Raw genomic sequence first — 25,228 nt, 5'->3', positions numbered from 1 at the left:
CCGGATGTCGTTGTCTAGCGCTGCATCCTTGCTCATTATTATGGCAAGAACATTCGTTCATTCCAGCTTGTCAGCATTTTCCATAAACTGTATGAATGACGCCCAGCTTTCATTCTTCTGTTAGTTCTTCCGATGGTACATTTTGACTCTGGCCGCATCTTGAACAGCTTGACCAACATACCATCGCTACCACCGGACCTGTTACTCTTAAGCTGCTCTATAACGCTAGCAATCTCATCCAGAGATGGTGGTGGCAACTCGTCATCTGCATCATTGCTGTATTACTGGTATTGCTGCTGTTGCTTTCTTCCCCTCCTTACGTCTCCCGAGTCTGTCCCATTAAGGTGCCATTGGGAGTAGTACCTCTACCTTTGCCCTACCGTTCGATCGCCTCCCGTTCTGTAAGGAATTTTCCCTTCGCATCCGCAGTACATTGCGGTTGTAAATTGCGGTTTATTACGTAGGTAAAGGAATGTATTGATATGGGTTCCCACGATCAATTGATGTGAAGCGATCGGTTGTGATTATTTGGCGAGCAAAACTGAGCTAGTTTGTAGCTAGCTATCCACACAAAAAGGGACAGACTTACTTACTTATCTGGCGCTACAACCGATTTGCGGTCTTTGCCTGCCTCAGGAGTGTCCAAAACGGCTCACGCCTAAAAACGGCCTAAAAAGACTTTACGGGCTGGGTCGTCCGTTTCCATGCGTACAACATGGCCATCTCGTATAGCTCGTCATAATAACGGCTCCTCCATTGTGCTTCCACGCATACAGGGCTTAGTATCCTTCAGAGCATTTTCCTCTCGAACGCGGCTAAGGGTTTCGTCAGAGTTGGACAGTGTCTATGTATCAGAGGCGTATGTGAGTACCGGAACTATACAGGTACTATATAAGCTCTCCCAGCTTCGTCCGTCGGGTTCTTTGAGGTGAACTGATATCTCAGACTGTAGAATGACCGGTTGGCAGCCAGCAGCCTTGCGCGCAACTCAGCTAAAGGGACAGAAGTGGTTACATATATACGGAGAGCAATATATTTGAGCTAAAATGAAAGCCAAACCAGTTCATCCATGAATCGATTTTGCAATAGAAACGATCCACTCCTATAGATCCACTCCTCCTAAAACCCCATTAATATTTGATACAGCATCATACATGATTATTACTGCGATATTTGTTGTAAATGTATTTCAAATCTAATTTATACTGAAACATGAGTGCGCCTGGTAAATTTTAATGAAATAAACTCGGATATAAATTTATTTTATTTACATCATTTTAAAGAATATAGAGATAAATTTTCTACTTGTATGAGTGTTCTACTATGACTTACTTTTATTTTTCTTAATTTTTTAGCATGGCAGTCCATTGAGCAGCATGATTAAAAAGAACATAAATACTGAAAGAACGAAAAATACGAAATAAATAAACACATACAAATAAAAACATAAAAAGTACAGCGTAATTCCTTTAAGCTTGGTCTTTTTATTCTTGACGATTGGTGAATGAGCAACACAAACAAGGATTGAGGATTATGATCAAATCATAATATTTCGTACGAAATATATACATAAACGATCGCAAATGAGCAAAACGCACTATCGCTATTGTTCGCTTCTTCGTGCACACGTTTACGTTTTATTGTTACGTGCACACGCACACACGTACACACGTGCTCCACGACCACACCGCGATGGTCTCTTATAAATACAGTCACACACGCACGCACACATCCTTTTGCAACCGCATGTCTGCAGGCTCCCCACCCGCAAGGGTTCTGTGTCTGTGTGTGTTTCTCCGTTTAGTCTGTTAGTTGCTACGTCCTCTCCATGCAGTAGAATCTAAATGCGAATGATGCTGGAAATGTGATGTCCTGATGGTAAAGCAAAGGTCCACTCGGTCACAGATCGAGTGTAGTTGCTCCGGCGGAGAAGCTCGGTCGCTCGGTCGGTCGGTCCTTCTTAGACGGCCTTGTAGTAGCGGACGCACTTGGCGTTGCCGGCAGTCATGGTGGCGGTCAGATCGGTGGCAGTGAACTCGCGCACGATCGTGGTCGGCTTCTCGCCCTTCTGCTCGTGGATCAGCTTGTTGCCATCGAAGGTGCAGACCGACTTGACCATACGTCCATCGACGGTTTCCTCATCGAACTCCTCGCCCAGCTTGAACTTGATCGTCGTGTTCTTGAAGGTGGACAGCGTGTTGAACGTGTACTCGTCACCGTTCTTCACGAGCTCCACCGTGGGCGAGATGCTGTTGCCAAGCTTGCGAAGCACCATGCCGACACCTGAATCGAGGAGAAAGAGAGGGTTGGTGAATATTGCAAAAAAGAAATTTATATTGATATCGTTATCAATCGTTGGGACTGACGTTATCAATGCAGTCAGGGTATGGTCCTTGTGCGCGAAAGAATGCATTTGATGCAGACATAGCCTCATTATTCGATCGTCCATAATTTGACGCCACTATCACAAAACACACCCACCCTACGCCAATGCAATAGAGGAGAGAGTACAACAGCTGATTACCGTGCTATGTCAGGGTTGGACTTAGGTTCTAACACCGCATGAAGGGCAAGGCATAGTCAAAGTCCAATCCAAACGTCGATAACGTACACCAATACAGCGGGTATGAGAGAGTGGTAGCGTGCCGACTTGGCGCATTTGCTACCACTTCCTGGTGCAGCGTCGGAAATTAATTCAACGTCCCGTGTCTGCAGCACATTACTGATGCCTGTGGTTCAGGAAGTGTAGGAACTTTATACTAGCAGGAAAACAACCATTTATGTCACACAAATATATTCGTGCAATGAGTGCGGTACCAAGGTAATGAGCATTATTCCACGTTCTTTGTCCGCTTATGGATGGCTGATGCTTAATATGCATACTCCATTCGTCGGAAGACTTGGTATGAAATGGAAAAAATCAATAAGTCTACCAGATGAACGAATTGTCGAAGAATATTCTGCACGTTAAGCTGCCCAGCAAACAGAGCAAACATCCTTCTGGAAATATAACTGCATCGTTACACAACATATTTTTTTCTCACGTTTGCAGTTACTGATAACAGATAGCTTCACCTACTCCTACCTATAGCATGCGGTAAGGGAACAATCAGCGCGATTATGTTTATTTTAAACTGACCGCACGAGGGCTCAACTGTTAAGCTCAATTCCCCGATAAGCGGCCCCCGTCACGAAAGTTCAAAGGTGCTCGGAACGCCTTAATCTTGCACCTCGGCGCTTTTTCTTCCTACAATCTTTCCTGGGCCACGATCATTCCAGCGTGAAGTAAGTTTTCGATCGCACAAAATGTAGAAATGTTTCATCTTTTTATCGAGCACCGATTACAAGCCTTACCGGGCCGAGACCTAATGACTGGCAACTGGGTCTCTTAGTGGCTTATCGATATTTAGACCTTTAATCAGTGTACCCAACTGAGGAATACTGAGAAAAAGACAAACATCCCTGCAGGTCTCTGCTGGAGTGCAACTTGCGAGTCTTATCATCGCTTATCTGGGTACAGTCGAATAAATCCATCAAACACCAACACGCCCTCCGTCGTTCCGTCTTTTCTTTTGGGTTCTCCCGTTCTACTGGCTTGTTCCACAATCGTTTTGGTTTAAATTTGTCCTGCCTCGAAAGTGCTACGAGTTGCTGCTGTTGGCTGGAAGCGACGACGGAAAGCATTAATTCCAGCTCGATTAACAATCGATGGAAAACTACCCGACCCAACCACAGGCCACACCGACCGTGCGACGACAACACCAACGACGACGAGGCCGCTTTGTTGGATCGGTAATTTCAAGTGACGCTTAAATGAACCGAAATTATGCAATAAACATTGCGTGTCGACCTGACAAAATCGTTAGCAACAGGTAGTAGTGCAGCTAATGCTTTTTTGTGTTTTGCTCGCTTGTCTCTACCAGGGAGACGTCGAGGGTAGCGACCAGGGAGAGTGGCAATGGGGGAACACATGAGGCATCATTATAATTACATGTTTTACGCAAATATGGCGTCAACTGTACATATTTTGCGAAATGGTGGGGATTAATTGTGTTACACTGATCAGCTGATATGGCCAAGGGCTGACGCAAAATATGGGAAGACGCCTAATTCGTTGCGTTAATGATAATGAAGTTGGTCTATTATCCATCGTGCTATCTCGTGCTGTCTTCCGCAATCAGTGCTGTTGGTGTCGTCATCGGGAACGTCGGTTCTCGATCTGGCCACCGAGGAGATAACAACGTCCACCGTCACTTCAGGCAGTTGACTACTGCCCTCACCCCTGACCGACAAACCAGTGTAAATGGGATAATATAATGGATTCTTGATTCAATTATGCTGCCCTCTTCTTTACCCAATTGAACCTCTTAAGCCTCTGCCACGGTGTATGTTGGCCTGCGGGTCGTGTTTAAACAGAGATTCCGTTGCGTTAGCTCGGCCTCCAAAGGGGCCTCTTCTTGGGAAGGATCGGGTTGTCTGACTACCGCCGTTGGATTGTTTGACAAGTGTCACCTCGGGTGGCATGGGAAAATACTTCAGCTACAACGACTGCTGTATTGTGCAGCTCTGGCCCGCGGATGTGGGGAACGAAACGCAGCCCCACTGACCGGCAATTGGATTGATATTAATTGATTCACAATGGTCTCTTTATTGCACCGCCAGAAAGGAAGCCGTCCAGAGGTTATGCACTGCAGACCATTTGATTATGGCATTTTACTTTCTGCTGAGTGCATTCTTCCAGTCATCGTCACGTGAGTTCGTGAGCGAACGAAGAAGCCAAGTGGTTCTCCGGAAGTGTCTGTCTGGTATTTGCAATGCACCGTTGCTTTCATTGGAAGGAAGTCTGCTGTTCCTCTTATGAGCCCGTTGTGCGGCAAATTGAGCATGATTAATGCAATAAACACGAATTTTGCCATAAGGAGTAACTTGAAGCGACTTGAAAATGAAGCTACATGTACTTTGTTGTTGTGGACAAATGTACCTTTAGAAAGCGAATTTGACGCTCTGCCATGACTCATTTCATACAAAAAAGTGTTCTTTTGCTGCAACGACACAAATTCAAACATTGTACACCACGTGCTTTCGGACATCGCGCCACTCTTGTATGTTTGTGACGGATTGGAAAGTACTCAAGCGTGACCGGAAAAGTGTGCCATGAAGTAATGACAGCACAGAACATTGCACCGCCTTTTGCTTTTGCCCATCCGCTTGACAAGCCCCCTCAAGCGGAATAGATGCGACAATACGCAACACAACAACTACGCTGCGCGCAAGTGTGTATTTGAATCGTTGGAAAGGCCATCGACCCGAGCCATCTAATCGACACGCGGACATTTCTCTCCTCGCTACATTTGTTCAGCGTGTTGTGTCGTTCGCAAAGAAGCACTATCGATGCATCGTTAAGCCGGCCGGTTAGAAAAACCGGTCTCTTGTGCATTCAATGGCGCGAGACTGTATTGTGCAAGTGGCAAACAAATCGATTCAAGGAATGCTGTTCCTCCAACAGAATAGTTCAGTTTAAAAATATAAACTAATTTTCGAGATAAAGCAGCAGGATGCCAACGAGAAGGAATTCGCTGGCTCGTCATTCCAGGAGAGCTTCGTATTGCGTATTTTTTGTGCTGAACCAACGAACGATGTTAGCGTGTTAACTACCCGTTTCATTTCACCCCTCTCTTCATTCTGGTCTCTGACTTCTCTTCAGCGCAAACGCGCCCTTGCATCGCACGATGTGGTGCGTAGCTGAGAGAAACTTTGCTCGTTGGAGTAGGCTAGACTGAAAGCAAACGACAACCGAACGATAGAAGGAAAGAGACAGCAAGAAGCAGATATACAGCATCGGATGATAGCTCGCACGATGTGTTCTAAATTACACTGACCCACTCATCTCATATTGATACTGATTTTTACAAAAGATTCAACTAAAACTTTGACAAACGATGTGGAATCTGCTAGCTTTGCACAAGTTTTTTCTAACCACACACGCATTTCACACCACTTTGGCTTCCTATCGTTTGGGAAAACGAACCGGCGTTTTTAGCCCCCCACTTGCACTCCACACACACCCCACCGCTGACGATCGTCTGTACTTACCGAGAGCCTTCATGTAGTCATCGAATCCCTCCGACTTCTCCATCTTGTACTTCTTTCCTTCCCAGACGGCCATTGTGGATGTAAAGTGAGGTGGTTTTACACGGGATGAGTGTTTGGGAAATGCAATCGAATGTTGCTTGCGATAAAAGGCCGGGAAATCGACTTCTGTCCCTCGCTGTGTCTGGCACCGAACTTAGCTCTCTCTCCCAGGCCGTGTGGTTAAATACACCATCACACCGCGGTGTCGGGATCGGCGGCCTTCGTGCGACGAAGCACGAAAGCAGGTAGCGTCCTCTAGCGGACATCGCCCGTGCCACGAACGTAACGGTCGAAGATAACGCATCGTGTCAAACGGGCGCGTTTGAATGTACGGGTGGTGAGCAGCGTTGAGGTGGAGGTTGATATCGGCAGATAGATGGGATTTTATCTACTTTTAGGGCTTGATATCCATGCATTCTGGTTGGAGATAGGAATAACGTTCGATTTGGTGTTAAGTTCCAATCAACTTTCAAAATGGACTTTGACCACATCGTGCACAGAAAGTAGCATTTTTGGTGTGAAAATTAGACTGATTTAAATTCATGTTGATACTGAAAACGGAAAAGAATCTTAAAACTTTTCATTCAAACGAACTGAGTTTTGGGATATAGTCAACACGGACATAACAGCGTTTTATGTTTTAACGATTTTTGTTTTCTTTGCTGACCATCACCATAAAATGCTCAATTATCTCTTCGTCCCTGTTCTTCCTTAAAATTGCATTGTATTTGAACGGAAAATAATCATTGGACGAAAATGACGTCATTTATATCGTACGATATATCGCCTGTGCAAAACAACGCCTTCTCCATGGTTGTTAAGCCCGGTCTACACAAGTCAGCAAGTGTCAGTGAGTGACAGAATGATCTGAATAGTGTACACTTTCGGGTACGAAATTCATTCATTTCACCATTTGCAAGACTTAAACATACATTTTTATTATTTTACAATTGATTTTTGAATCTAGACGAAGGTGTAATAAGTTTGATCTCGTTGATAGAATCAACATCGTTCAACATGTGTGCGTGTGGAGCCCGTGCTTTAGCGCCCTATCCCGTGTTGAGTCATATTCCGTGCATATGCGCCTCATCTTCTTCTGCCGCCCGACCGTGCTCGTCATCGTGAAGTTGCCCAGCTATGGAGAAGCAGGCGTCCGCCAACGTTTGGCCGTTGCCGGAGAAATTACATAAGTGTAGAATTGTGATTTATCAGTAACGGACGGGGCCGTCTCCCGCACGGGTATAGTTTGCAGTTTTACCCTATTCGTGTGCCATTGCTGTGATTGTTCGTTGTGCGTGCTGCGTGCGGAACCGAAATTGTGTAGCCTCTCTTCCAGTGATGAAGGGCACAGCTGCCGATAGAGATTGTGAGACAATCCAGGCTTGAGTCACGTTAAGAAAATAAGTGCGTAGGAGCAGTAGTGCGTTTGTGCGTGCCTGCAAAGGAGGTAAAAACCATATGCAAATTTCGTTCCAAAACGCGACGGAACTCGAGCAACACAGTGCAATCGAATTGTAGGGTGGTTTTAGGTAAGTAAATAAAGTGCATACAACTGTAACTGGTTCCTACACGAGTACGTGACGGTGCACCGATAACGCGGCACGAGAGAAAATCGATAGCAAAACAAGACAGTTGATGGTTATGTCGGCAAAGGGAGAAACGAGAAAGAGAGAAAGAGAAGGCGTGTGTGGTAGAAGAAAAGAAGAAAGGGATGAAGCTAGGGGATGATGTTTTGGTATGGTTTGTTTTCATATTTGGAACCTTACAAATGTCGTGCGCCGCTTTCACTGCTATGGCATACAGTGCGTCCCACACCAACCGATGCGTTTAGTTTTTATTATTTATTATCCGCGCCAGTTATTTTGTTTGATTTAAACTTTCAACCGAAAATTGAGCAGTTTTTTTTTGTTTTCATTCACTATAAATTATTCAAAAATTATGTTCTATTCCTTTTTCTAGTACAATTACTGAGTATGCCTGCAGCTAAAGATAGAGACAATTATTATCATATTTTCAAGCTGACTGTCGCATCACTATCGATTGTTAAGGGCAGTGGTTACTCATCATTATCAGCACCAGCTGGCACGAGGATGATGAAGTGTGCACGACAAGCGTTATCGAGTCGTTGGCTGTCGGGAGGGTTTCCATTACAGCGACGATTACGATCCGTCCGGGATGAGCATTACCACGTCACATTCCTTGCCGTCTCTAAGTGCTTTTTTGCGATATGGTGTTGCTTTGCTCTTCCCATGTAATGATTTAAGAACACTCCAAATGGTGTGTATGATAAGCTTGCCAAGATTGATTGCTTTCTTGGTGTAAGAGATTGCTTTCATTCTACTGTAAATTTTAAATATCAATGCGTAATAGTAATATAGTGGGACGCCGTTTATCAGGGCGCGTTTTATCCGCCTTTCCGGTTATTCGTGCTGTTGAGACATGACAATTCAATTCAAAGGTAACATTGCGAGTTGTTATTTAAAAAAAAAGCGTTAACAGAACACATTGTAAACAACAAAAAAAAAACGGTAAAATTCATGTCAAATTTCGAATATTCTCATTATAAAAACAAAAGGTTAAAAAGGCTAAGGTTTACCAAAACATAATATAGATTAAAAAAAAAACTTCAACAATTTGTGATAAAATATATACATTCATAATTTAGCCATGTTATTCGAGGTGCGAGGTCGAGTCCCGGTGAGCCCGGATAAACGGCGTTCCACTTTACTTCGAAGCTGGAAAGCATTGGTTCTTCATCAAGCATCAGCGCGCGATCGTCTTTTCATACCAAGACGAAGTATCGCTATGTTATCGTAATAATTAAACTCCTAAGTGTAAAGCGATATTAATAGCGCTGCCAATTGACAGCATAATTTGTTTGAATAAACAATAAACACGAAGGAACTGGGAGGGGGAGGGGGGTACACTCTGTCTCACACCACCACCACCACCTTCGCTACGGGGCAGGTTAGCACGTGCAGTTCACGCACTGAAACCATTTGCGCCATCCGCCCGTTCCAATACATTGTGTCGGGGGGCATGGTGAGGTAACAAACCCTTTCCCAATGCTCTCTCTCTCTCTCCTATTAGGCCTTGCTAACCTACACAGCCAGCCTATGGCTAGCGTCCCAGCGAGTGGTGCGATAAACCGCAGAAACTCCAGCCGCGGGCGCACACCGTCCGTTCAGTCGCTCGCCGAACTTTGAATCGCAAACGCGCGCGCGCTCTCTCGCGCACCAACCAATTCCACGAGCATTCCGTTTGGCTGTGCGTGCCATCCCTCGGTAAGCCGGTTAGTAGTGTTGCTGCCGCTGTTGTCTGCCTTAAAAGCTGGGCGAGCGGGGGAATTTCAAGTGCTAGTTACCATGGTAGTCGCTGCCCTTAAAAGTAGGCGATGGAAGGCGCTGACCCTCACGACGCAACAGTTGCTCCCCTCCCGAATGTGTCGCAGTCGAGTTCACACAGGGGGGTGTTTTGAGTGTGTTAATTTTTGTTTTCTGTTGGACTCAACAACCTTTTCGAAATCGGCTCAACCGAAAGCTCACGGATCATGGGATGGGACGTGAAAGTGTGTCACTGTGGTGGTCGGCTGGTGCTTGTGAATCGTGTGCTTGCACGGGCACGGACCGTGCAAGAAACGCCAAAACTTGTTCACGCGTTGCGTAACCGTATAGTGCACGTTCGCTCTCTTTTGTCTCTTTCTCTCTCTCTCACACACACACATACACGCAACGTTTGTGCAAGAGTAAAGTCTGTTGTGTGTTAGCTCCACTTGGCAACTTCCACAACCCTGTTTGCCGTACAAAGGGACACAAAAAACCTCAAAAGTCACCAAATTGGGGATTGTACCATAACTATCCCTCCCTTAAGCCACCAACGCTCTCGCGAATATCGAAAACCGTCTCCAGAATGACGTCAGAGGCGGCAAGAAGTTCGTTGTGTGATGGACATATCTCTCCGTGTTGTATATAGACGAATTTGTTTGCATTGACCTCAACGGTTTTCCGGTGTTGCTAACAGCGTGATGATGATGATGATGTGGAAAGTGCAAGTCAAGGTTACTAGAAGATCAATACCTCTCCCTCTCCCACTCTATCTCAGCTGTTCTGTAACAAGTTTGTGTGGTTGTTGCTGTAGTTGTTCCTTCTGTTTGCACACTCCATGCAACTCCATCTAATCGCCGGCTAGTGCTGGACGACTCAACTGATAACAACAGCCTCTATCAATGCTCCACTTACCTTGCTACTTGCACCCTCCAACGTGCGGGCCAACATACTGCACCGCTTCCTTTGTATACCTTCGTCTGACCGCTGATGCCACTTTCCCTTCCCTTGATTCGCCCGGCTCGGGACGGACCATGCGACCCAGCGCCATTATATAATGGCGCGAGCGGGACCAATTAACCCGCGCAAACCGGTTCCGATGTGTTATGTTTTTGGCATTCCTGGTGCTGAATTCGTGCGCCAGAATATTGTGACGAGTTTGGTGGCCCTTGTACAACTGGCAAGTGGCGGAATGCCTCGCCCGGCTGAAGCAGAAGAATGGCAAGAGCTCGGCAAGTTCAAGGGTGCAGTTTGATTGACTTTTCGTTTTCGCCAGTTACGCCGTTTCCCGCAGTTTGCTTGACCGAAACCGCAAACACGACCGATGCACACGACACCATGCCGCCGTGCTCGTGTTGGTGTGCTGCCATAGCAACAGACACACACTTCGCCTGCTCCCTCGGCAGGGTGAAACCGTTTGGCAAATTTTGAACGCGTAGGGTTAAGGGTTGTGGGGTTTTTTTTTTTGTCTTTTTGGCAAACTCGACCTGTAGGCGTTGTCCGTGTAGCACGACACGTCCCGACTGGTGAAAGTTTTCTCATTTACAAGCCGGTTTGTGTGCCATTTCCAGAATTAGTTAAGAATTGGGGAAACGCACTGGTACAAATACCGAGCCCGGGGTCTAAGCCACATCCCTCCCTTGTTGCTAGACAACGCCGGCAGAGTGGAAATCGCGATAAGCAGCAGACGCCAAGCGGCGAACCCTCGACGCGGCATTGGCCGCATCAAAACACTTCACTTCGCCCCTCGAATGGCGCATCGGAAGGGGAAGCGGGGTGGTGTGCGTTGTCCACGAGAATAAGGGTGGTTGTTAGTCTGCGCCTCCCGCTAACGTATCGTCCGATTGGTGCAGTAAGTGTGTGTGTCTGTGTGTGTCTGTGTGTGTTGGTGAAATTATGGCTAGTCATGCGACAAACCGGGTACAATCTGCCAGCTCAGGCAGATATTTTGGGTTGGCGAAGGAAACCATATTTGTGTTTGGCAACTGCAGTGAAGGAAGAAAAAAATGTACATCCAACCGCTGTGGTGCATTTTGTGTGTTTTTTCGTGAAGGCGCCATGAAATACGGTGGTACTGGCTCAAAAACAAGAAGCGAGACGAAGCAAGAATTTTGAACAAATACGAACTTTGTTCGCCTATATTTATGTTTTATTTACTGCGTTGATAGCAGTAAAAACTCCATGCTGCCCTTGCGGACAAGTGCTTACAGGGTTCGCCAGGGGCTCTCATAGTTGTGGGACACTTCCTTGACTCTTTCTTATAAGATGTGAATTTCATACGTTGGAAATTGGGCGCTATGCACCCTGTTTGGACAGGCTTCTTTGAAATTCCTATTGGATTTGTCCAACAAGGGTGATATAGAGTCCAATTCCCATTACATTAGGTTCATTTCACGTAAGAAGGTGTCAATAAAGTGCCACCACAGCTGTGAGCACTCCTGGCGAACCCTGTAATGCAATGGTTACTGTGAAGTCGTATTGATTTATTCAGTCGGCATTGAGGATTGCAATCGAGTTAGTACAGTGCAGTGAGCGGTTGAAACGATTGATCCTTCAAAGCTATTTTTAGCTCTCCATAGTACACAATCTCCATTTCCTATCTTTACATGGTTGTTGGTTGTTTTAGTAGAACGCAACATATTGCTAGGGATTGTAGTTGCTTGAAGGCTTTTGAAGTGTCTCATGTTTCAAAACCGGTGATGTTGTGCCTCGTTGGAGCGAAGGGAGATTGGGAAGTCTATCGTTCAATACTTCCTACTCCTACATTGTCGGACGTGGTTTGATTCCAACTCTGCCATGTCCAGTTGAAAAAGAAATTAAATTAATTGTATGAAAGCCACCAAACGACCAAAAATAATGACATCAATCTGTTTTTACTTTCTTTCATTTTAGTCTCCTACCCGCCCATGAAAGGACCCACCACAACGGAACATTTCCCACAACGACGCTCTGAGCCGCGTGAGAAACGAACCACTGCCAAACGAACTGTCCGATCGGAGGGCACCGACACACCAGGCACATTCCAGGCAGCATTCTTCTCCCATTGGTGAGACGACCATTCTCCAGAACAAACCCCCAAAACCGACGATGGACCGGTTAGGACTGCTGGCGACGGCCTACGGCCAACCGAATAAACATTCTAGTCAATTCCGCAACCCGTTCGGTGGCCGGCCGTGGATGGAGCAGAGCGGTGCGGCGGCAGCAGCCCCCGGGGCCAAGGGGCTGAAGGGTATCGTGGCCGGTGGCATTACCGGCGGTATCGAGATTTGCATCACCTTCCCGACCGAGTACGTGAAGACGCAGCTGCAGCTGGACGAGAAGGGTGCGACCAAGCAGTACAACGGCATCATGGACTGCGTGAAGAAGACGGTCAAGACGAACGGTGTGCTCGGGCTGTACCGTGGGCTTAGCGTGCTGCTGTACGGCTCCATCCCGAAGTCAGCTGTCCGGTAAGACGTGTTCCCGTGTCCGTGTCGATGTTTCGCCTCAAATTGTGCACTCACGGGTTTTCCCCCTTTTCCGACAGGTTCGGTGCGTTCGAAAGCCTGAAGGGACGTCTGATGGACTCGAACGGGCAGCTCAGCACGTCCGGCAAGCTGCTGGCCGGGTTGGGTGCGGGCGTCGCCGAAGCCATCCTCGCCGTCACGCCGATGGAAACGGTCAAGGTGAAGTTCATCAACGATCAGCGCAGCGGGACGCCCAAGTACAAGGGGTTCTTCCACGGCGTCGGCATGATCGTGCGGCAGGAGGGTCTGTCCGGCGTGTACAAGGGCCTTACCGCGACCATACTGAAGCAGGGCTCGAACCAAGCGATCCGCTTCTACGTGATGGAAACGCTCAAGGACATGTACAAGGGCGACGATCCGTCCAAGCCGGTGCCGAAGATGATGGTCGGCGCGTTCGGTGCCGTGGCCGGGGCGGCCTCCGTCTTCGGCAACACCCCGATCGACGTGGTGAAGACGCGCATGCAGGGGCTCGAGGCGGCCAAGTACAAGAACACGGCCGACTGCGCGCTGCAGATCTGGAAGAACGAGGGACCGATGGCGTTCTACAAGGGTACGGTGCCGCGACTGTCGCGCGTCTGTCTGGACGTGGCGATTACGTTCATGATTTACGACTCGTTCATGGATCTGTTCAACAAGTTCTGGCGTTAGGTCGAACCCGAAGAGGGGGGGGGGGGGGTGAGAGGAGTTAAAATGCCATTATCTCTAGATTGACACCTGAGGACGATGTGAGGATGACGATGAGCGCTGCAGCCGGTGTCAGGGTTCAGGGACGTAGGATGCACCAAAGCAGAGGACGGAATGTACATTCTATAAAACGGGAAGTCTCTCAGTGGACAGTGCAACAAAACGCGGCAAAGCAAACGACATTCCGGTGTACATTCAGGGATTTTATGAGCATACTATTATGTGCAGTCGGGAACATGCGCAATGTTGCAGCCCCAGTTCGTTTCGTATCAGGACGCAGTTTTAGCACGTTGTGTGTTAGATGTTGACCATGCACGAATTAGATTTTAGTGGGAGCGGGTGGGGCGGGAGAGGGTAAAGCAAACACATCAGAGGAAGGGGCAACCAAAAGGGCACTGTTAGAGGGGGGATTTTTTTTTCGCTTAGAACATAATTACTACTACTTTTAGGGCACTGTTTAGTGGACGCCTTCGCTTCCGATGGCTGCACAATTGGTAAGAAATGGTGAACTCTCCCTCACCGTTCTTGCACTCGTTAATGTTCCCTTTCTCCCCGTTTTTGGCAACTGTCGGGGTACGTTGTAACCGTTGCGAACGATCTCCTGTAAGGAGTTGAAATCGGCTTATATCCTAAAAACAAAAAAAAAAGGAACACAAAACGTTTATCAAAAACGTCGGCAATTACTGTAAAACAGCCATTTTCCGTACGCGTTCAAAGAAATTGTTGTTTTAGTTTTCATCTTGTTCGTTTTGTTATAACAACCGCGACTCCGCACCATCATGCTGCTGGTGCGCATTTTTTTAACTGTACTTTAATGTTTTACACGCTTCAAGGGTGCAGCATCGCCGCATCGGGTTAATCACACGCATTCCGTAAACTTTTAGTTACGTTTTTTCGTTCTACTGTGTAAGACCATTTACTTTACACGCTTGCGCTTATCTTTCGCGGCCAACATACTGCGCTTTTCATCTGGCGGCCGTTGCTTTTTTGGCGTTTTTGAAAGCGTGCTAGAGAAACTAAAACAAAAAAACAAAAACGACCCAATTCCTGACTCGTATTTATATACAACTATATATACACATACACATACACACACTATTATCTATATACAAAATGTCGTAGCGTATAACCCAGGGTGTTTTCATTTGTAATTTTGTAGAGGAAGTACGTGGTTAGACTGTATTGCGCACGATTGCAGGAATAAAAGCCGTGTCGAGAGACGAAACGACACAAACCTACAACCAATCGAAGAAAATGCAAGATTTAAGCGTTTTTATTTCGGATGTTTCGTTTTCCGATCCATACTGTTCTACCATCGGTTTTGTTTTTCATGTTTTTTGTTCCATTTATTCTCTTTTAATCCATCCGCGCCGCGCCCCCACCCTACTCTACTATCGTGCTTCTATATAACTCTTTGCTGGTTTGGTTGTTGCCTCTCCTGCTGCTGCCCACAATCATCCGCTGCAAACCATCGTTATCACTCTTGCTCGATGCAAAAACCTATACATCGTTCTTACTATAATGCACTGCCCTTTCCCTTTTCAAGCGGGCTAACACTCGCGTGCTCTTCCTGTTGCCCCAGAAGTTCCGCTTTCCTCCAGCCCTCTTTTCATCCTTTTTTTGTCCCACAACAAATGTAAATGTACACATTCATCTTACACACGCACACACACACACCGAGCACAAACAAGGAAAACACATTCCAATACAGCTAAACTCCACACCATTACCTTCCAGCAATTTGGACCTACAGCAGCTAAACACACACACGGTGGCGCCGAAAAGGGGGAATTCTTCAGTCCTCAACAACGTACTAAGCTGCTGTGTCGGGGGTGTGTGGGAAAAGCGGACACGCAGCTAGGACGCGCGGCATCCGATGGCAACCAACGATGGTTCTACGTTCAGTCTAGGCGCCCTATATGCGCCGCACACTCCTTGGGGGGGATGGGCCACATTTGTATCTGGCTGCGCTTGTGTTACACCAACAATGACCAACCCGGCACTGTGCTGGTAGTAGTAGTAGTACTGCTTATCAGCCTATCTTCTTCTTTTTTTGTTTCGTTTTGCATAAATTATTTACATTTACAGTTTAAACATTAATCAGTTTTCATTATTGTTTTGCATACTCAATGTTTGTCAAACGCGATCGCGCGCGCGCGCGAAACCTCGCACCTTACTAGCGTTTTTATTATTTTTCGCAAACGAAAGACTAGGAAGCCGAAAAGGGGGCCGAACAGGGTGGATGCGGCGGTGGTGGTGGTGGTGGAGGATCGAAACAATTCTGCTAAAGCCATTCACTCAACTCGGCCAATCGGGTGTGTTATAATAATAAGCCAGCGTCCAAACGGTGCCTTTCGCAACCTGTGGTTGGAAGCGACCGTGCCGCCGGACCGATTTTGTCTACATATACGGTAAGGAATCTAAACGCTAACTTAGACAAGAAATAATTCGGGAATAATTAGCCAATTGTGCAGGAAACATTGTTCGCTAATAATTCAAAATAATCTTTGGAATACACTATTTTTTCAGGCAACGTAACCGTTAAACCCTACCGGGGAAAAAAAAAACACTATTTTTTACTCCCCCCGCGGGGTGGGTGGAAGTAGTTCTTCTTAAACGAGTGGCTAATATGAACTATTTACAATTTGTAGCTTGCACTAATACTTACTTCTCCATGGACAAACACTTTCCTTTCCTGACGAACGAAGCCTAAAAAAACAAAACAAAACCCGCACCCGAAAAATGGAAAGTGCCAGTACCATAAACCAATCGTAATCGTGTCCCCCCGCCCCTCCCGTTTCCCCTTCCAACCCAATTGCTTGTTAGCGGCTAAGAACGGCTATGACGGTGGGCGAACCCTAGAGCAGGGCCGCTTTTATCGGCTCTTCAGCAGATTCGACAGCGAGCGGATGTGGGTCGCCAGCTCGGAGTCCATCTTGTACGCTTCCTCGTTGATGAGCCGGCGCAGATCGGGCAGGCTGGGCATGTGGTCGATGTCCTTGATGTTGAGCAGCTTCTGGAACACCTCCGTCCAGACGTGCTTTTTCAAGTATCTGGAAGGTGGAGAAAGCAGTGATGTTTGGTATCAGAACCAGTGCGGCACAAAATGTCACTGTCAATGTCATAACAAAAATCTGACTCAAACAAAATCCATGTCAGCGTCAGCATTACTCAATTGTGATAATCAGAGGTGATACTTAAAACGATTGGTGTGATCAATGCATGCTTCGTGACATTTTTGCGACTAACGCTTGGGCCAGTCACTATATCATGACTTTTTTTACTGTGATCAGTTGCATGCAAAATGTCAATGACATAGTCATGACAAATTCTGACTGAAATAAAATCATGTGAGCGTCACCAGCTCTACTGTGATGATCAGATGTCAGACTCAAACAGTTGTGGCGACCATCACATGCTTGATGACATTTTGTTTTGCACCCAATTCTTGGTCACGACATTTTGTGTCGGTGATCATCGAGATAGTCATGGAAGATATACAGGGTTTCCCACGATTTTTTGGTTGGTTCCCATATTTTTTTGGTGCGTTTCCACGATTTTTTGGTCGTTTCATGACTTTTTTTACTGTGATCAGTTGCATGCAAAATGTCAATGACATAGTCATGACAAATTCTGACTGAAATAAAATCATGTGAGCACCAATCAATCATGGGAGCTGACCAATAAATCGTGGGAAACCCTGTGAGAGGCGAAAGAACTCCGTTGGAGCCAAAGCCTCTATAAACTATTCAAACAAAAACAATCATGGGAGATATGCGGTGCGTGCGAGTGGTTCCAAGAAACAAAATTAGCATGGTTTCTCGCTCTGTTTGCCCCGACAGACCATCAAACAAGACAGAGCGAGAAAGCATGTTCAATTTGCTGCTTGGAACCACACGCCAAGTATATTCCAAGAATGTCGTGATTATCATTGGGAGAAAATGTCCCGACCAAGTGAGTGATCAAATATTGGGTGCTAAAAAAATGTCATCAAGAATGTGATTGGTCCACCAACTGTTAAAGTCTCATCTCTAAACATCTCAGTTGTGTACGTGAGCTGATTTGAGCTTCGTTTCAGTCACGAATGTTGGTGACTGAAATAGTGACATTGAGAAATAGTCATGCTTATGCATGCGACGGGATTAAGCTCAGCTTGACAGTCAGGTCATTGGGTTTGACTCGCACGTCGTGTACGGCTTATCATGACGCGCTTTCATTGAGTATCAGCAAGCTACCACGAATATGTTCATTGTTTTCTTTGGTGAATATCTCGCGATGCTCATGACATTTTGCAGCACTGATCAGAACCTTCGATTCTGTTTGCTTCTAAAAGCCGTGGTCATACCTGGGCAGCTTCTGCTTAATGTCCCAGCCGCAATCGTACTTCTTTACCAGCTGCATGTACTCCCCGAACAGCATCACGTGGATGGTGCCGGCCACACAGAACAGATCGGTCTGGAAGGACCACGGGCGCCCTTCCTGCATTTCAATGCACGTGAATCCGTCCGTTTGAATGACCTGAAATGGGAGGTGGGGGCAAGAAGTAAACGTTCGATTTAACAGCACCAGGACACACACACACACACACTTTCAGACCGACCACCTACCTTCTTGAATTGGCGCTTTGGTTCGAAGAAATTCATATCGATGGCACAGCCAAAATCGATCAGTCGCAGGGTAGGTTCCTCCAGATCGCGGGACGGGCTGTAAGCATGGAAGAATGGTCGGAATTACTTTTACACGCTCTACTAAAACGGGACACAACATACATTTTCATCAGCAGGAAGTTGTCCGGCTTGATGTCCGCATGGATAATGTTGCACGCATGCAGATACTCCACGATCGACAGTATCTGGCAGCTGAAGTGCATTACGAGAGATTCATGCATCACCTGGTTGACAAGGGAAGCGTAAAAAATGGGGCTTAAATCGATGTACCCGGGGATGGATGTATGATGTGATACCTTTCTTGTGGCCGCCGTTCGAATCTTATTGTTGATGTCTAGCAGGGAACCGTACTGTGAAAACTCCGACACAAGCACACTCGCATTCGGTGCAATGACCGCCGCACTGATATCCATGAAACCGGGCAGCTAAAACAAAAACAAGGGCATAAAGAGAGCGGAAACACCTTCTACCGGCCAGCGGTCACAGCATCATCGCGCTTACCATCTTAAGATTAGTCAGTCGTTTTTTCACCTCCGTGCAGATGTACAGCTCCCACGTGTTGGCCGGCTTCTGGTACTTGATCGCGACCACCGCGCCGGACTGCGAGTTCACTGCACGAAACACCGAGCCGTACGAGCCGCGCCCGACCTCCTTCTCGATGCTGTACGCCGTCCCGCCCAGGTTCGCCGTTTGGCCCTTGAGCAGCTTCGGCAAGTTCGCGCTCGAGAGGTGATAGTTGTCGGCCGCCGCGTCCCGATTGCGCGACGGAAAGTCCACCTTGGCCAGAAACGCCCGGCACAGCTCCCCATTGAACGGGTCGACAAACGGCCGGCCGAGCTGGGTTTCGATCGTGGCGAGCGCTTTCTCGAGCCGGCGCCTACGCGCTTCCTCGTCGTGTTCGCCCGCCTGAAAGAAGCTGCTCTCCACCACGGTCGAGTTCATCGAGTCCTCGTTCTGGCCGATGTTGGACAGGTTCGTGCCCTGCTTGCGCAGAAACCGGAACGAGGCGACCGGGGTGGACGTTTTCGAGAAAGCTCCACCACCAGTGCCAACGCCGCCGCCGGCACCGCCTCCACCACCACCAACGGAGGTTTGTGTGCGCCGGACCGGGGTGGAACAGTTGCTACCGCCGCCACCGTAGTGGAACGGACCGTTGCTGTTATCGCCGGCGAACGAGATGTTGCTGAACGACGTGTTAAACTCCGAATTCGACTGGTACGACGAATCGTCCTCGTCCGGCCGAATGATGCGCTTTCCCTCCGAGCGTCTGCTGCTTCCGTTCGTTCGCCGGCGCGTCGTTTCCATGCTCGTTTCCTCCTCACCGTAGTACTCCTCTTCCTCCTCTTCCTCTACCCCGTTCTCCGGCTCGTCTTCCTCTTCCACCTCGTAGTACTCGTCCTGCACCCCGTCGTCGTCGTCGTCGTCGTCATCTTCATCCTCATCAGCAGCATAATCTCCCACCGTTGCCTCGGAATAGGCATCGTCCGGTGCCCGCTGTACACGCTGTCCCTCCTGCTCCTGCTCTTCCTCATCCTCCCCGTCCTCTTCATCCTCCTCCGCCTGGTACGCGTCGTCGGGATCGTACCGATGATGCTTTCGCCGCTTTTCCTTACTGCTCGATTTGGAGCGTTTGGATTTTTTCTTCTTTTTCGACCCAACGGACGACGCATCGGTTTGCGATTGCACCGACAGGCAGGAGTCTTCGTCCGGGCGGGACGATAGCGCCAGCAGTAGATTCGCATCGTCCATGTGGTTCGCGGTCGCTGCTGCAGCCCGGCCCCGATCTTCCGGTTCCACCATGGATGCCTTCTTTTTCGAGTGTTTTCCTTTGGACGATGATTTCGCTTTAGCGCTGACCGATTCCCCGATTGCCGCCCCACCCGCTTCCTGTAGCTGTGTTTTGGTGTGCTTTTTGTGCTTTTTCGCCCTTTCATCGGCCGGTGCTGCTGGAGCTGGTTCGACCTGTTCCCTCGGGACGGACGGTGGCTGGGAGTGGGTGTTTGCCGCATTGATGGCCGATGGTTCACCGGCCCCCGGTGGCGAAGGGGAATCTGCTCCCGATCCGCCAGCTGGCACCACCGGTGAGTAGGGGTTCGTAGCACCGGACACGGACGTCGAGAGGCCCGTTTTCTCCTTCTTAAACTTGATCGTTATCGTCTGCTTTCGACTGGTTCCATTCTCCGCCGGGGTCGAGAAGCGTATGGTGGAGGCTTCAATCTGTTCCTCGAAATCATCACAGTTTGCGTTGTACTTTCCATGATTGTTGTTTATGTTATGCTGCATTGGCGGCTGCTGTTGTTGTTGCTGCTGCTGCTGCTGATGCTGATGTGGCTGGTATTGTTGCGGCTGTTGTTGCTGCTGCTGCTGTTGCCGATGGTATTGTACCTGTGCATGCCCTTGCGCATTCACATACGCCGCGTTCGGGTTACCATTCACCGTAGGTTGCGCGTCCCGTGCTTCCGGCACGGCAGAACCGTGTCCGTAGCTATTGTGCTGCACTGATTGCATCTTGGCCGGATCCTGCGCATAACCCTGCTGCTGCGCATAGCCTGCCACTGGCAGAGTCTGCGCCTTCGTTTGCGCTTGCTCGTTGGCATGATTGTAGTGCTGGTACTGATGATGGTACTGGTGCGGAGCTGGCTGATGATGTGTTTGCGCAACCCGACCAGCAGCTGCTTGTGGGTGCAGCGGCCCACCCATTGCCAGCTGTGAATGCTGATGCTGCACCTGTTGCTGCTGTGGCTGCTGCTGCGGATGATGATTATGATGATGGTGGTGATTCGGGTGCGGATGTTGCTGACCAGGCGAGCTCGGATACATTGCATGGTTTGGCGGCGTTTGGGGGGCCATCGCGTAGTGTGCGTTCGGGCGGGATGCATGCGCCTCCGGCGTGGACAGATGCTGGGCCGGACTGTTGTGCCCGTACGGTGACACAACGGTCGTCATGTTTTGATACGTCCGTTGGGAAGGAAGCTCCTGCGGCTGCTGCTGCTGCTGCTGGTGCGGTTGCTGTCCTGCGGGATAGCTCGGATGAGCGTGTCCCTCGTAAGGGACATACACTTGCTGCGTGTGCTGATGATAAGGTTGGGGCGAATGGTGATGGGCATGATTGACCGGCGCGTACTGGTGTGGCCCATGATGCTGCGGCCCGTACGGTGTTACTGGGGCTGCAGTAGGAGAATGCACGTGGGTCGTTGGCACTGGCGAGTGGTGCTGATGGTGAGCACCAGCATGCACAGTATGATGCGGTTGCTGCTGTTGCTGCTGATGGTGCTGCTGATGGTGCTGCTGATGATGATGGTTCTGTATCACCGATGGCGTCACATTCGGTTGGTGATAGGCTTGATGTTGCACCAGCGTGTTTGGTGCCGAGTAGCCATTGCTGTAACCATGGTAAGGGCTGTGCGGTTGTTGCTGCTGCTGATGATAAAAGTTGCTCGTATGCTGTATCGAACCCTGCCGCATCTGCTGGGAATGGTAGCCAGTAGGCGGTGTCTGTATCGTTTGCCCCGCGGGCATGTGTCCAGCAGCATTTGGGTATTCCTGTGTGGGATACATTCTCTGTTGTTGTTGTTGCTGCTGTTGTTGCTGTTGTTGTTGTTGCTGTTGTTGCTGTTGCTGCTGTTGCTGCTGTTGCTGATATTTCAGTTGCTGCATTTGTCGCATCTGTTTTTCCTTCTCCTGCTGGGCAATCTTCGCCTGCCTTTGCGCTTCTGCTTCCGCTTCCTTCTGCTGCTGCTCCTTCCGTTTGCGCTCAAACCATCGCTGGGCGCGGATCTCTTCGAGCGAAAACTCCATCGTCGGCCGTTCCGCGTGCAGGTCCGGATAGACGAGATGCTTCGGGTAGCAGCACCGCCGGTTCGGATCGTACGGCTCCTCCAGGCACAGCGGAACGTCCCACGTTTCGTGGTTGTTTTTCGCTTCGCGCACAAAGTTCGGCGGCAGGCGGATGGCGTCGCTCGCGACGGGCGATGCATGTGGCGGTTCGGGCTGCGGTGCTACCGCGGCCGGTCCTTCCACTGCTTCCCCGGCCGGACGGACGACCTCTTCCGGGCCCAGCGTGTACTGCTGTACGAGATCGGGATCGTCGTAGACGTAGCTCAGCGAGGAGGAAATCACGTACGCCGAATTGTTGAGATTACATTCGATGATGCTTTCATCCGGAGATCTGTAGTCGGGCGCCTCCGTTCGCTGGTCGGTAGTGGTTGGCGGCACCGTGGCTAGTTCCTGTCCCTGCTGGCCGGCTGCGTTTGCGGGCGAACTGCGGTACTGCTCTTCGCTGGAAGCCTGATGCTGCACAGGTTGCTGTGGCGGGTGCGAAGCCGTAGCAGCAGGTACTGGAGTGACGTTCACCTCGCTGGCCGTAAACGAGTTCGCTTGCTGATACGGTTCCTGCTGACTATTACTAGCGTAGTATGTACCGTTCGGTGGTTTTTCCGGCATGTAATAGCTTCCCGTCGGGACCGGTCTGCTCTGCTGCTGGTGGTAATAGCCGTGCTGCTGCTGCTGCGGCGCATGGTTAGCGTACGCTGTTCCGTTCGGTGCTTCAGCAATCACGCTTCCGTTCACGGCGTGCGGATGAGATGGATGTGCCGCCTGCCCGGGATGATAGCTCGGCTCCTGCTTGAGCCGTTTGTGTGGTGGACTCTGCGACGGTGGTGCCGGCAGCCGCTGCTCGACCATTGCGCTGGCGGACCGCTTTTTTGCTAGCGTTTCACTGTACAGCCGATAGTTTCGTTGCGCTTCGTGCAGTTCCTCGATTGGCTGGGCCTTCATCTGCAGGCCGAGATTGAAGATCGACACGGCCTGCTTGTAATCGCGCTCGGCCCATCCAATGTAGAAGCTGGCGCACTGCGTGCCAATGTTCTTCTTGTACATCATTTGGTAGTAGCTGGCGGGCGATTGCTGCATATCGATCTACAAGGGAACGGCGAATGAATGGTTAATTATGGTCCATCCCGTTGTCCAAACCCCCATGCTCTCATTACTTACGTATTTCATCCATATTTTTACCATACGCGTGTCCTGCTTGTAGCCCTCCGCGTCCTGATACAGCAGCAGACATTTTTCTACGATCGATCGCAGATTGTTCAGACGGTCGAACGACCGGTTCTGCTCGTACCAGGTGATGTAGTTGAACCACAGATCGAGCGGATCGGTCCCGTTGTACCCCCGGATCGCATCCTCCCAAGCTTGCTTGTCGGCCTCGAACCGGGGGTTTGCTACCATACCGACACCACCACCACCACCGCCGCTACCCTCGACCATGGGTGCAGCATGATGCACTGGCGAACCATGACCGTGCGGTAGCGGGCGGTGCGAATTCATAGCTTACCCCAGATTATGGCCCAGACGGGGACGATCCAACGACCCGGGACGGGAGTCGCAGACTGTCTTGCGGAGTTATCTTGCTTGCGTTGCACGTTGCCAATGTCCCACCACGCCACACCGACTAATCACTCTCACTGGACACACGAAATGGGTCAACAATCACATACGCACACACACACCCACCCGCACTCTGTGGCGATGTGGGTTTTCCCCCCGGCAGGAACAACCCCCACAAACGGGAAGCACGGTGGCTACTGCATTACGGATCCTCGACCGTGCCGCATCCGACCGACGGCCGATAATCAAAACAAAAACATTGAACACACGCCCGAATGCGCACTACAGTCCATATTTGAATCAATACTGAAGGCCCGTTTTAGAATGGCCCCTGGTCTACGAGAGGTCTCGGTTACGGTTTGCTTACTTTCCGCCACAACTGCACCTGCAGGTATCGCAGGTGGTGCAGAATGCAAATGTCTTGCCCCTCGTTCGATTGGTGGAAACTTGGGCCAGTCCGATCACTTCCTTCCACGGTGACCCTTTTCACTGCACACAGGCATTAGTCACGAGGCACATGATGGTCAGGCGAGGCGAACAGGGAAGGGTAGCGGCGGGGCAGACGTGCTGCAGTATGATTATGGCCCGCGTGTGGGCTGACCCAATGCAGCTTCCTCAGACGTGGTCTTCGTTGCGCTTATCCAATCTTTTCACAACCCGCTGGAACTGTTGCGGGTGGGCTGGACGAGTGACAGCGGCTGCGAGCGGGAGGAAGACGATGCGGGACGAAAATTTCTGTAGAAAACCCTGGGGCTGCTGCTACTGCTGCTGCTTCGTGTTTCGCCACGGAGAGTGCCGTGGTACACGCCAATTGTCCCCGGAATCCGCGAGCCTTTCGACGGGCAGCCCACTGTAGCGGCGCGAAAGAGTTGTCCTCGGAACCGAATTGCTTGTGGATAGCACTTTTGCCTACGTTCCCGTACAATTTTAGTTTGAGATAAAAAAAAATATACCAATCGAAGAAATGCACGCAACGAAACATACGGCGCGATTACACGGTGGCGAACGCGTTGACAGCATCACAAACGCTTCGGAAACGCTTCAGCCTGTCAGACGGAACAATATTCGAGAAGTTTGAACTGTACCGGGCGAGGTAGGCTCATATGCTTGCTGTGCTGTTTGCAGTGCTGATGAGGTAAAGCTCATGGAATATGAACAACAAACTTTCAAATTTTAATTTCAGCAGTCAACTTTAGTGCGACAAAGAATGCAATTTGATAATCTTCTACCTGTTTCTTTTCACCTCCTATCGCCTGTGGGCTATAAGTGGTATCAAAGTACGATACAATTCTCTTCTGCTTTTTATATAGCGAGAAATAATTTATCCTCCTTGTTTATCTCAGACGTGCGTCCGATTACGCATATTCAGAGGCTTCCCAAGTGCCACAAATCCACTAAACGACCACTAAACGGCTTCTAAACGACTCAAGTTCTCTATCTAAACGGAATATAGAAAGACTTCGTTTAGCAGACGGCAAACGACTCATGCATTCTAAAAATAGCGAAAAAGCTGGTGGCGCTCTCTGTT

The 25,228-nt window shown here is 49.1% G+C and overlaps 3 protein-coding genes across 5 annotated transcripts; 1 reads left to right on the top strand and 2 right to left on the bottom strand.

Moving 5' to 3' along the window:
- Positions 1–1,461: 1,461 nt before the first annotated feature.
- Positions 1,462–6,291, bottom strand: LOC120895575 (probable fatty acid-binding protein). Its single transcript, XM_040299069.1, has 2 exons — positions 6,094–6,291; positions 1,462–2,283 (listed from the first exon to the last, which is right to left on the bottom strand). Exons 1-2 carry the CDS (start codon positions 6,164–6,166, stop codon positions 1,961–1,963), a joined length of 396 nt encoding a protein of 131 aa, XP_040155003.1. The 5' UTR covers positions 6,167–6,291; the 3' UTR covers positions 1,462–1,960.
- A 923-nt stretch (positions 6,292–7,214) lies between these two features.
- On the top strand, positions 7,215–14,900 carry LOC120898802 (putative tricarboxylate transport protein, mitochondrial). Of its 3 annotated transcripts, none has more exons than XM_040305156.1 (3): positions 7,215–7,661; positions 12,348–12,904; positions 12,982–14,900. In XM_040305156.1, exons 2-3 carry the CDS (start codon positions 12,543–12,545, stop codon positions 13,607–13,609), a joined length of 990 nt encoding a protein of 329 aa, XP_040161090.1. In that variant the 5' UTR covers positions 7,215–7,661; positions 12,348–12,542; the 3' UTR covers positions 13,610–14,900. The 3 variants fall into 3 exon arrangements, with proteins under 3 accessions (XP_040161090.1, XP_040161089.1, XP_040161091.1); XM_040305155.1 differs by lacking the exon at positions 7,215–7,661 and adding an exon at positions 9,285–9,416; XM_040305157.1 differs by lacking the exon at positions 7,215–7,661 and adding an exon at positions 9,293–9,424.
- A 64-nt stretch (positions 14,901–14,964) lies between these two features.
- LOC120898801 lies at positions 14,965–24,696 on the bottom strand. The gene is made up of 7 exons (XM_040305154.1): positions 23,305–24,696; positions 18,814–23,229; positions 18,609–18,737; positions 18,415–18,536; positions 18,253–18,349; positions 17,991–18,163; positions 14,965–16,698 (listed from the first exon to the last, which is right to left on the bottom strand). The coding sequence occupies exons 1-7, from the start codon at positions 23,638–23,640 to the stop codon at positions 16,521–16,523; spliced, it is 5,451 nt and encodes a 1,816-aa protein (XP_040161088.1). The 5' UTR covers positions 23,641–24,696; the 3' UTR covers positions 14,965–16,520.
- Between the last annotated feature and the right edge of the window lie 532 nt (positions 24,697–25,228).

This window comes from Anopheles arabiensis, chromosome 2, assembly GCF_016920715.1.
Source record: "Anopheles arabiensis isolate DONGOLA chromosome 2, AaraD3, whole genome shotgun sequence".
Classification (NCBI taxonomy): Eukaryota; Metazoa; Arthropoda; class Insecta; order Diptera; family Culicidae; genus Anopheles; species Anopheles arabiensis.
The sequence above is the reverse complement of the archived record's forward strand: the minus strand, read 5'-3'. Positions and strand labels throughout refer to the sequence as shown.